The sequence below is a fragment of the Carassius auratus genome, chromosome 39 (assembly GCF_003368295.1).
Source record: "Carassius auratus strain Wakin chromosome 39, ASM336829v1, whole genome shotgun sequence".
NCBI lineage: Eukaryota > Metazoa > Chordata > Actinopteri > Cypriniformes > Cyprinidae > Carassius > Carassius auratus.
In genome coordinates this window covers 12,327,989-12,340,985 of record NC_039281.1, presented here as the reverse complement: position 1 = coordinate 12,340,985, position 12,997 = coordinate 12,327,989, and the positions used below count along the sequence as shown (strand labels likewise).

The window sequence follows — 12,997 nt, the reverse complement described above, 5'->3', positions numbered from 1 at the left end:
AAACTACAAACTTGTTACATAACTCAACCTTTTGTGTGGGAATGTGCACGTGTGTGTGTGTGTGTGTGATCATTGTAGTTGCTCCTGTTGAAGTGGAATATGGGGAAGGTTTTAACAAAAAACAATTTTCTTTTTTTGTTCAGAAGAAGCAAGAAATGCAAAAAAAGCTTGGAACAACATAAGTATTTTAATCTTTTGGGTGAACTATTCCTTAAGTTTTGTCCCATTGACTGTATTTCATTTCAGTATGTGTAATGTGTATATATATGTAATGTTATATATCATTGCTCTTTTGTTGTTTTTGATTGCTTCCATTGTCCTCATTTGGAAGTCGCTTTGGATAAAAGCATCTGCTAAATGACTAAAATAATTTTGATCACTTATCAGATGTTTCTACAAAATGTTATGCCACAAAAAATATATTAAACATGGTTAATAATAGACAATGAGCAGGAAATCAGTAAATTAGAATGATTCCTGAAGGATCATGTGACACTGAAGACTAAAGTATTGATGATGAAAATTCAGCTTTACCTCACAGATAATAAATACAATTTTAAAATATATTAAATGTTATTTGAAATTGTAATAATATTTCACAATATTACAGTTTTACTGTATTTTTGATCAAATAAATTAAGCTTTGGTGAGCATAAGTGACTTCTTTCAAAAACATAAATATAAAGCTACTAAGACCCCAAACATTTAAACGGTTGTGTATATTGAATGTTTTGAGTAAGCAGTTGAAATTAAGCAAAGCATGCTTAATTTGGTTGGACAGAAACCCTGTCTATGCTCTGTCGTCCCACCAGGAGCCATGCCTCGCATCTGGGGGTTAGTGTTCCTGACAAACATGATTATGGTTGCCTTATGAGCATTGTAGTCTGAATACAATGAAATGCAACTGTGTCTGAGGTAGAGAGGTTTACAGGTGGAAGGGTTACAGTGTGTTGATTCTCAGGCGGTAGTGAAACTCAAGCCTCCCCTGGGCTCTCTGTGAGATTTACCTCTATGTGTCATTTCTCATGACTCGTCCATATCTCCCAGTGTGAACCGAAAGAGGAACCTTGCTCCATCAGCGGCCTCGCTGGAAAACACAACGGGAGCCTCTCGGCGGGTCAGATGTCTCACTTCCTGTTTCCTATCCGTGGAGGGTCATCATAGGGTCTCCTCTGTCTCTCTTTCCTTTTGTTACGGGGGCCTCACTGCTCAAATCAATGTCTCTACAATGTAGCAGTTAGATTATGTGAGAAAGACAGAAGAGGAAGGAGGCAGCACTTACACATGTGGCGTACTGCTCAGTGTCAGTGCTTAAGATAAGCCTTCGGTGAGACCTGGGACGTTACTGTAAAAACACACACACATTGGACTGCATGTATGGATCTTTTCAAACTGCTTGTATAGATCATATTATACTCTTACATCTGTCTGCATAAATGTGAAAAATAGGTGAGGTTATAGATCAGGCTTGTCAGACTCATTTTTTAAACAAAAGGGAGCTTGTGGAATTACACGATACACAAGAGGATTTTAGATAACATGGGGCCTATACATATAAAAAAATTTTGTCAATAAGGAGGTGTTATAATAATTGACTTTTAATGAGAAATTACTGTCTATTATGTTATTAATTTAATTCAAGCAACATCAAAAAAATCATACATGGACAGATAGTTTGCAGTTTTGTGCATTGTATTGGAAAAGAGCAAGCATCACATTCTTCAAAATATCTTCTATTGTGTATCACAGAATAAAGAAAGTCATACAGATTTGGAGTGACGTGAGGATGACCGAAGTTGTATTTGTGGGTGAACTATGCCTTTTTAATCTATAAATTTTAGATTGTAGGGCCCCCCTTAGCAACAATATTTGGAGGCCCCATGTTTTTTCCAGTTGTTTCTGATTTACTGGATAAGGATATATATATGGTCTAAAGCGCACGTTGCAAGTGCACTTTGGGTGAGTCTGAATCCACTTTTGCGACTGGAAAATGGTCGGTGCATCGGGTGCATGGTCCAAAAGGGTTGTGCGTATTTTCTTAATGAGTCATGGTTATGTTTTGGGCGTAACGTTTAATAAACCATTCAGAGTCTCATCTCCCATTCCCTTTAAAGGTCATATTGCTCATTTGACATTAGACCAAGTATTATTTGGTCAAAGGCAAAATATATTTCAATTGCCACATAATAGCCACACACCAACAATGTGCCTGAACACATCTTGTTTTCAGACCAGCATGCCCATGGGCGCATAAGTGGGTGCAAATGGATTTGCTATTTAAACATATCGCAGGATGTTATTCATTTTTTTACATACTGTAAAATGTACTATTCAGCTAACTTACACAAAAGATTACGATAGAATAGAGATTTTAATGTCAGTTTAATTCTCACACAAACCTATTTTGCAAATATGTGTAGCACATGAAACATGTTGACTACTTTTTGCATTTTTGTGCATTGTATTGGAAAAGAGCAGGCATCACATTCTTCAAAATATCTTCTTTTGTGTATCTCAGAATAAAGAAAGTCATACAGATTTGGAGTGATGTGAGGATGTTAGAAGTTTTATTTGTGGGTGAACTATACCTTTCAAATTGTGGCTCTTAAACTTTAAGATTGTAGGGCCCCCATTATCAACAATATTTGAAGGCCCCACGGTTTTCCAGTTGTTTCTGTTTACTGGATAAGGAGATATATATATATGGTCTAAAGCGCACGCTGCAAGTGCACTTTGGGTGTGTCTGAATCCACCTTTGCGACTGAAAAACATTTGGTGCATTGGGTACATGGTCCAAAACTGTTGTCTTAATGAGTCATGGTTATGTTTTGGGCATAACATAAACCATTCAGAGTCTCATCTCCCATTCCCTTTAAAGGTCATATTGCTCATTTGACATTAGACCAAGTATTATTTGGTCAAAGGCACAATGTATTTCAATTGCCACATAATAGCAACACACCAACAATGTGCCTGAACACATCTTGTTTTCAGACCAGCATGCCCATGGGCGCAAATGGATTTGCTATTTAAACATATCGCAGGATGTGATAAATGATAACTGCGCCAGGCTGTCACTCCTGGCGTCAAATTGCGTGGGGTGTATTATAGGGCCCAATGTGTTCATGAGAGAATGCTGAGCTGGGAATCAGATGCACTGCATTCAGACCACATGACTTTGGGAATGATGGCGATAACATGCCAAGCCCTGGAGCAAGGCCTGTCCTCAGATGCTTATTAGATTTAGCCAGCAGCCCTCGTATCAGAAACTCTTTTAGCTCTCACTGCTCTGTCAAACAATCACCTGCATTTACTGCACACATGCCAACTTTAACACTGCTAGATAAAAGACCTGTGAATTATTTTCTCTTTTTAAACTATAGGTTTTTTTTGGGTGTTTTTTTGGAAAAATGCAGTTCTGTAAAGGATAAATCATATGTATATTTCATCACAGCTCTTTCGTACATATTTTTAAACAAACAAAAACATCACTGAAGCCCACCTTTCTGAATAATTTTGCTTCATTTTTTCTTCTAATGGAACAGATATCTTCAATTTGTTTAGTTTTCTTTGAAAAATGGGTTTGTTACAGCACTGGGGAAGCTACTACAGAGACTTGTTTAGATTGCAAAGGAACTGATTCAGACGAATGTGGTAAAACAGTCATAAATCATCTTTGGAGAAGCCCACACCCAGACCGCTAGAGGAGGCCTGCTCTTTGTGCTCCTGTCCCAACAGGTATTAGTTCTAGGAAATGAATATGTCTCTTTCATCTGTCTCACACAGTTGTCTTGCGTGACTGACTCTTCTTCAGACAGGTGAGAGGGGACGCTGGGAGTGAAAGAAAAGGAATAAAAGTCCTTAAACCCCCCTCTTTATCCCCTCAAAATCAATACATGTTGAGTAATGCATGAAATGTGTGCGCATGCAGGTTTTTATTGAAGTTTCCATGACTCACACAGTGAAAATGCACCATTTTTATCCCTTCTTTCCTCAAGTATGAACCACAACAACTAAAGTGGTTGTAAGGTCCTCACAAATCCACAAAAAACACTCATTGTGGCTGTTTATTTGTGTGACATATCAATGAGGAAATTAAAAAGTGCTGTATATGGGGCAGAGGTTATAATGCAATCATTTTAAGAATGCAGGAAATTACAAGGCCGCAGGTATATTTGAGTAAAAAATACAGTAAAACCGCAATATTGCGAAATAACGTTACAATTTAAAGCAACTGTTTTCCTTTTCAATATATTTAAAAACATTATTTATTCTTTTGATGCAAAGCTGAATTTTCATTAATCTTTACTCCAGTCTTCAGTGTCGCACGATCCTTCAAGAATCATTCTGATATGTGGATTTGCTGCTCAAGAAACATTTTTTATTGTCAATGTTAAAAACAGCTGTGCTGATTAATGTTTTTTTGTGCAAACCATGATACATTTTCTTCCAAGATTCTTTGATAAATAGAAAGTTCAAAAGACCAGCACTCTTCAGTAATATACATTTCTTGTAACATTGTCACTTTTGATCAGTTTAATGCATCCTTGCTGAATAAAAGTCAGTTCTCTCTCTCAAATTGTTTTTTGATTTTACCGCAAACTTCTGAACTGTAGTGTATGTGAGTATAGCTGTTTCATAAATAGTACAGCAGCATGCAGAACACCACATGAACAGACCCAAGTCCAGACATGTTCGTTTTTCGTATTGAACAGGCACAATAAATGGTATGACGCTAATCAGAGGTAGGATGGAAAAAAACTTCACTAGATTTCATCCGGTTTCCTTGAATTCTCTCCGTGTCCCTGTACTGACCCTGTGTGGGTAAGACTTCAGAGCGGTGACACGCTGGATATGTTGCTGCAGCGTGAGGGCCAAACCACAGGCTTTATCTCCGTCCCCTCTGGGGTCTTTATACCCAGGCCATACACAACCCTCAGCTGCTCACTGCCGCCCCACAGCGTGTGTTGTGGTTACCAGAAAGAGAGATGGAGGCAAAAAAGTCTTGTCCTCTCATGTTTTCTCCCCAGTAGGTGGATTAGTTTTTTTATGTATTGTAAGACTGACTAAGAGAAGGGATAAAAAGAGAAATTTTGCTGCAAAACTTGTTTTCGAGAGGAAATGGGAAGGGATGGTGAAGCACGTCTCCACCATAGAATACAAAATAAATAAAAATGTTTTGCAACTTTTAATTTCATAATTCAGACTTTTTTTCATGAAATTTTTTGGGGGGGATGTTTTAATTGCGAATGTATACAAATGTGCAATTCTGAGGAAAAAGTTATTTTTATATTTAAACTCAGAATTCTTTTTTTTTTTCTTCTTGCGTTTCCCAGCTTATATTTCACAATTCTGAGTTACGTCTCACAATTCATTTTTTTTGTTTCTGCCAAAAACGTAATTGCTACCTTTTATCTTATAATTCTGACTTTTTTGTCTTGCGATTGTGTGTTTTAGTTTTTTTGCAATTCCCGAGTTTATATCTCGCAATGAGATATAAATTCAGAATTGAAAGAAAAATAACTTTATTGTGAGATTCTTTTTAATTTCGTGGTGGAAACAGGCTTTTATGTAATAAAGGATATCTATAGGGACATTTGAGGTGCTTTTTATTGCAATAATAACTATTAGAGTTGTACAAACTTCAGTTTAAAGATTGAAGTAAACTCTTAACTTTAAGTTTCAACTTAATTGTGTAACATACCCTTCATGTTTATGCTACAAATACATATGGGACCCTGGACCACATAACCAGTCGCTGGGGTATATTTTTAGCAATAGCCAAAAATACACGGTATGGTTCAAAATGATGGATTTTTCTTTTATGCCAAAAATCATTAGGATATTTAGTAAAGATCATGTTCCATGAAGATATTTCTTTTAAATGTCCTACCATAAATATATTGAAAGCTTAATTTTTAATTAGTAACATACAATGCTAAAATCTTTCAATTTTCTCAATATTTAGATTTTTAGAATCACCCTCAGATTCCAGATTTTCAAATAGTTGTATCTCGGACACATACTGTCCGATCCTAATAAACCATACATCAATGGAAAGCTTATTTATTCAGATGATGTACAGATCTTTGAAAAATTGACACTTATGACTGGTTTTGTGGTCCAGGGTTACATATATGAATATGTCAAATCATGGATTTTCAAGGGGTTGCATGAGAAGGTAGAAAACCAGTGGGGAAAAAAATTATATACATTAACCCAAAGCAACACTCACCCACAAGACCATATCATTGCAGCAGCAGGGTTTCTAGATGAGATCTGCACTGGGCTAATCATTGTTTAGTCATGGTCTTATCATTTCCAGACCTGTCTGTGAGTTTTCTCCTCTTATACACTCCATTGCCTGTCTGCTTGATTAAACTGTAAACTGCCATGTGGAATTATTATATTGATCTGAGCACTGACGCTGAGCAGAGTTCAGGCCTGGCGTGGGGCTCAGCGACAGGTCTGTGGTCACCCTGAACACTTTGCCATAATTTGACCTTTTGTGAGTTTGTGAGCTGAGTTTTCCTTTGCATTCTGTGCAGTAAGTGAAAGAAGGGATCGTATGGCTGAACAGACACTAATTGCATTTTTTGCATTGAGCTCCATTGCATTCCATGAGCTCTGTGTTCCCAAAGCCTCTGGACCACAGAGAGAAAGAAGAGGATGGGAGTCCTCAAGTATGAGGCTTGTTCTTGATTTATCAAGCATTTTTTGTTTTATTTGGGACCTCTGTGCTTCATTGTGGCTCTCCAGTATGCACCAGGCCAACTGCCACATTGCATTGTGTCGACACACTGACAGTACTGATCTAAGAAAATAAAAGTGATATGTGGTTTAATATATTAAGTATTTATTTTAATAATTGAAAAATATATCACTGTTTATCATGAGTTGGCCATTGGAAATTGTTACTACAGTTATTACATTCATGTCACAGGGGATAGGTGAAAACTGCTTTTGGTATTGCACTATTTTCATTTTTTCCCCTTTAACCTTTATAACCATGTTGGTTTGACTGGGCCTGGTGTTTGGAGTAATGATGCTGAAAACTCAGCCCCCCATCTTCCAGACCACAGCTCCACCTGTGATTATTACAAATTCTAATTTACATTTTCATTTACCAAGGAAGCAAACCCAATGTTTAGAGAATACTGCTTAAGTTGTCTAACTTGCTGAATAGACAGTGTTCATGCACCTGTCACTGTACCACAGATGTCTTTATTCAAACAATGGTTAATTCACTCTATTATTTCATATTGCTTCATAAAAGCCTATATTGCAAAACACTGAGTTGTTAAAAAGGTTTATAGCGAAATACTGGTGGCACATGCTCTTGTGATACACAGCATTGTGTACAGTATGAAAGCTGTAAACCTGCTAACATGTCAAACAAAATAAATTTGAGTTTTACAGCATGAACACGTTTGTGACACAGTGGCTCCAGCTAGAAATGTACTTTTAATCAGTCAAACCAAAGCATCCTATGCTACCCCAGCTGGCCACTGCATGTGTGTGTGTGTGTGTGTGTGTGTGTGTGTTGTGTGGGGTAGCACGTGGCTGTGCTACATCCATTTGGCCTACTCTCCATACACCCAGTGCCAAACGGACAGCCAAACAGTTGTCCATAAGCTTTTCTCTTTTCTTTTCTCCCTCTACCTTTTTTAGAGTTTGTTTTAAAATGCCCTCGACCGCATTTCTCTCTCTCTTTTTTTCTCTTTACGACTGTTTGGTTTAAGAGTTGAAATGGATTGTGAGGACGGTCCGTCTCACATCGTTACTGGGCAATGTTCTTCAGGAAGGAATTCAGAGACCTCAATAAATGTGCTTAGGGCTTAGACTCATGCAGCTCTCCAAAAACATGCTGTTGAAACTAGAGAGCCGAGTGCATTAAAGGCCCATTCCTCGCACTGGGAAAACAGGCGCGCTTGTTGTTATTTCAGTTTCATGAACAGCAGAAGCTCATTTTCACACTGTTATCAGGCGTCTTTTGTCTGTTGCATGCTTTTTGGTGTCATTGCCGGTGGGCAAACTGTTTAAATGAATCCGTTTGTCACTGCTATAACCGTCTCTGAGGACTTGTTCAAACAGAAGTGGTCTGTGCCTCCCGTGTTTCAGGCCTGAATAGAGCCTGTGTGGAGATCTGGTGGAACATGTTGTATGACTTTCCTTGCTGAGAATGCTCTGACATTTAAGTCACAGATGGAGGGGTTTGTATGTTTAGTAATGCCTGTTTATCTTCTGAGGGTAAAATATAATAATTATACTTTTTATTTTGAGAGAGAGAGAGAGAGAGAGAGAGAGCTGTGTGCTTGTCAGAAGCTGTTGCCCAATGATTTGTTTCAGAGTGAAGCCATCCATTGCCAGACCAATCTGATCACAATTTTCTCCTGTAGACAAAAACAACAACAGCAATAAAAAAATACAAAAAAACATCAACAAGCACATCCTTGTGTCCGCACATCGGAAGGAAATCAATAAAAGAGGGAGACTGAGTAGAAAGATTAAAGGAAAGCAGAAAGCGTAAGGGGACGAAGGAATTTTCAGCAATTATAGTTTGGCAAAACACAACAGCGGTCGATGTAAGAATCAACTCAATAAACCTTTATCCATTTATGCCTGACTCTATTTCAGTGCAGTACTGTTTAAAGAGAGAGACATGAAAAGGTATTTTGGAAATTGCTTGCTTGATAAGATAAATTAACTTTATATATTGAACCTTATCATGCTCAAAATCAATCCTCAATGTGACGTTTTATACATACCAGACATACTGTATATGAAGCAATTAATGAAATGTAATTTTTGTCAGGAAGAAGCTGATCTGTTTAACAGAAAATTAAATCAAAATAACTGGTGGATGCATACTTATCAACATAAGGATTTTAGGTTAAAAATAAGACTGAAAGTGTCTTTATCTGGCCAGAATTTTATTTATTTATTTATTTATTTTTTCGATTTTTAAAATAGGCTTGCGGAGTGACAAATTAATTTTTAAAAGTATACATTTAACGTGTAGCTTTTTAAAATTAATATGCAATCATGTCAACTCACATGTTGCATAATAATTCAAAAATAGTTCACAAAATGCCATTTTAAAAAGTTTGGAGTTACACCACAGCACATGCTGTACTGTAATAGAATAGAATGGCCACCAATAAAATTTGAAACCAAATTCTGTTGCTATTTGCTCTGCTATTAAAATTATCTTCAGTCATCTCTCAGAGACTACTCAAGAGTCTCTCCAGTATATCTAACCAGTTTCCAGCAACTGTGTGTTGACCATTTTTCTCTGTATGCTGAAATCACTCTAAAAAAACTCATGTGACTAATGTGAATTTTTAGAGTAGTAGCAGCCAATAGCAATTATAGTATTCTGTTCACCGTAAGTGTAATGTTTTATGCTATTTTCCCACCACACTCCATGCTAATGGTCTTTTCTCTGTAGCTTTTGGGGATGGTGACGTTGCCTGAAAAGCGATGGAGGGCTCGACCAGGAGGGGGCGCTGCGAGGAGAGACCCAGCCGTAAAGGGTCAGGCAGACGAGGATGAGGAGGGTCTTGAAAGCGGGGACTGTGATGATGAAGATGAGTGTACAGGTGTTTCTGGACTCGGGCCGCCCCCGAGACACAAACGTCTGCGCATCTTTGCAGGTCAGTGATAACACCCACTTGAACTCATTCTTAGTGTAAGTAAGTTTTTAATTGGTGCTACTGTAAATTATATTGTCCAATCTATGTTAAAGTTGCCCTGACTTCACAGGTTACAGGTAACTATGTATTATCAGTGACCTCGCGACCCTATCATTGTCCGAAGGAGCAATTAAGATACATGAGAGATGTTTCCTTTGATGCAAAACAAAGCACAAAAGAACCAGCAAACCATGTTAGTGCAAAGAAACGAAACAGAGGCAAAGAATAACAGTAGAAGGGACAAGGAGTAGAACAAGGAGTTTGAAACTGACTGACAAAGCCGGAGCAGCTGAGCAAACACAACAGAAGGAGTTGTCGACCTGATCGTGTTGTTGTGGCAGAGATTTGGGCTCTCAGGATAGCGCTGGAAGGGGCAAAGGGTTACACTGAGAATCCCACTTATAAAGCACATGTGGAAGGACAGGATAAGGCACATATCAGCACTCAAATTCACACCAAAGAAGTGAAGCGGTGATAAAACGTCCAGCATCAAGCGCTGAGCTCTGAATGCTCTCTGACCTGTAAGCCGGCAGTATTTCTATGCGCATCCTCCCTTCCTCTTGCAGAAGATTTACTGCTTTAATTATTAAGAATGTAAAAGAATGCATATTGGGCATGGGATGAAAATTTGGCAATATATCTTTCCTGTCTTGGAATTTTATATCACGCTCCTCTCTCTAGTCGTCTCTCATTCTCTGTTTGTTTGCGTGTGTGTTAGGGACTCGGGGGATAGGAGAATGATTGCTCTGATAGTGTCGTGGACAGCAGGGAAAAAACAATGCTAAATGTTAATAATAAAGAGCAACCATATAATCGATCTTTCAGGTTAGGACACTTAGAAGGCAGGAGAAAACACTTCTTAAATCTTTTATTGTTTAAGTCAAATGCTGTGCAAACTTGATAGGGTTTTGGTACAAGTTAATATGCCACTTGGTAATATGACTAATACAGTATTGTTAGCCCTGTGTTCATTGGCTACATTTTGCCAACTTTTCACAGGCAAAAAGATCAGTTATCAATTGTCAGTAGTTTAGCAATGATGCACAGCTGACACAAAAGTCACTTTCAATCAAAGCAGCTTTCTGTTGGTCATCTCAGCAACGCTGAGACCAACTTGAACCTGTTGTGAAATCTTTCATCCTCATGCAAAAGGTGATATACATGTTTTCTAAATGACTGGATTGAGCCCACAAGATATAACGATAGAATGGTAAATTTAACCACACATTTAGAGTTGGTTCATGTTTTTGCTGCTCTGCTTTTTTTTTTTTTTTTGCTTTGCTGCTTTTTCAGCATAAAGGCCTGAGCACTGCATTTTTAAAGACAATTCAAGTAAAATTAATTCCATTTCAAAACATTTTGTGCATTATGTTAAATAAAGATTATTAGTTGATTTGTTTATGTTTATTAATGTAGTTACCTAATGTTAACAAATGCAACCTTATTGTAAAGTGCTACCAGACAATTTGTCACTCAGTTTCATGTTTGATTTCTGTTCAATATTAGACCAATATTCTTGCTCAAGTTTTGTTTTAGCTTAGACCTTTAGGCCTCTGAAGAAACAGGTACACCAATAACAGCAGATAGGCAGAAAGCCTCTGATAACCCAGTAAAACACGCTTCGTCCCTGCTGTCTTTTCATCCCATTTTGGTCGTTCGGTGAGGGGTCAGGAAGCCAGAATGCTGAAGGTCATCCAAAGGCAGATTTCCTAATGGAAGTCCTGTCTGTGCCTGCTGTGCTGAGATGGACGATGTAGATCTGGTTTCTTAAAGCTCTGTGAAGGAGAGACAACTTTTGCGCTGCACAGGGGCCTGGGAAGAGTGTTGGACAGAACAACAACTAGGTGCAGACAGGCTGAACCTTGAGCCCAGACCCCTCCTTAAATCAAAGCTGTCAGCTGGACAGTAATTTCGTGGATGTTCTGAATGATCTGGATTGATTGATAAATCCTCATTCACTCTTGGCACCGATTCCAGGCCTCCTTACCCCCCAGGACTGTCCCCAACCCCCATACAGACCCACGCATTCCAGCCCAGCAGAGCTATTCCAGGACACGGCCGTGTGTGTGTGTGTCCTGTGATACACACAGCAGGCGCTGAGGTCGTGTCATCCGCCTCACCACACTTACTTTAATGTCAGCCGCCCGCTTTGGACAAGATTATGTGAGCGGAGGTGCAGTCCAGCGCTAATCAAATATGCTGTTATCACATATTCAATAATGCGTCATGAGAAAGGGTTAGTATGAGAAACTTCAGTTGTTTAAACTGAAATAGTGATGTCAGTATTAAACTGTTTGTAAATAAGTGTATACATCACAATAAGTGTATAACAATAAGTGTCCTCCGTGGTCAGTGCCTGGTGGTTTGACAAATCATGTGATCACAACGTGGTTTCATGGTAGTGTACATTTTGAACATATTTTCTATACATTTTATTTTCACCAGTTCCAAGTGTGATATATATTTTATACAACAGTTCTATAAACAAGACATTAATAATGAATAACTGGCCAGTTATTAAGTTTATTTCTTCACTGCCAACATAAATACTTGCAGAAGCGGGATCGAGTGTTTTCAGAGATCAACTCAGAGACTGAAACGCCACGAATACAAACAAATCAGAGTGATACAAAGTGAAGCAGCTCAATACTTCACAATATGGTTCAGTTTGTTAACATTAGTTCATGCAGCTGGTATTATAAACCTACAATAAACAGTGATTTTTTTATAGCATTTTATTTATCTTGGTTGATGTTCATTTCTACACACATGCTAGAACATTTAAACCCTTTAAAGTTGTGTATAATTATATTAATGTACTACATTTTTACATAAATGTATTATAAAAAAAATAAAAAAATAAAAAAATAACAACAACGTTGATCATAATTAATGAAAAAAGAAAAGAAAAGTAAATCAGCACTCTCCAGTTGGTTATTGGCCAATCAGATAAGAAGAATGGATTTAATATTTTATTTATATAGTTGATTTAAATGTTGAAAAAATAAATTAAAATTCATAAATTTAAAGTAATAATTAAACATTATTCAATTGGAATTATATTTTATAATAAAATACTAAATATTATTACCATTAAAAAAAATATTATGCAAATTGTTCATAATTAGTTCATAATAACAAATATACTAATGTTTACCAGTTGAACTTTATTGTAAAGTGTTAAAAAAAAAAAAACACCCTCGAAATAAAATCAGAGAAATGGTTTTCATATTTAATGCATAAAACTGTATTCGATGAGTGGAATTGAAAACTGCCGTGTGTAATGGTGAGTGTTTGAGAGA

The 12,997-nt window shown here is 37.4% G+C and overlaps 1 protein-coding gene across 1 annotated transcript in view; it reads left to right on the top strand.

The window, feature by feature from the left end:
- The window catches only part of gpc3 (glypican 3), a 109,842-nt gene that overhangs the window by 81,398 nt on the left and 15,447 nt on the right, over positions 1-12,997 (top strand). Inside the window, exon 7 of the mRNA XM_026225591.1 lies at positions 9,452-9,656. Coding sequence (XP_026081376.1) covers positions 9,452-9,656 — 205 coding nt within the window. The remainder of the gene's footprint in view (positions 1-9,451; positions 9,657-12,997) is intronic.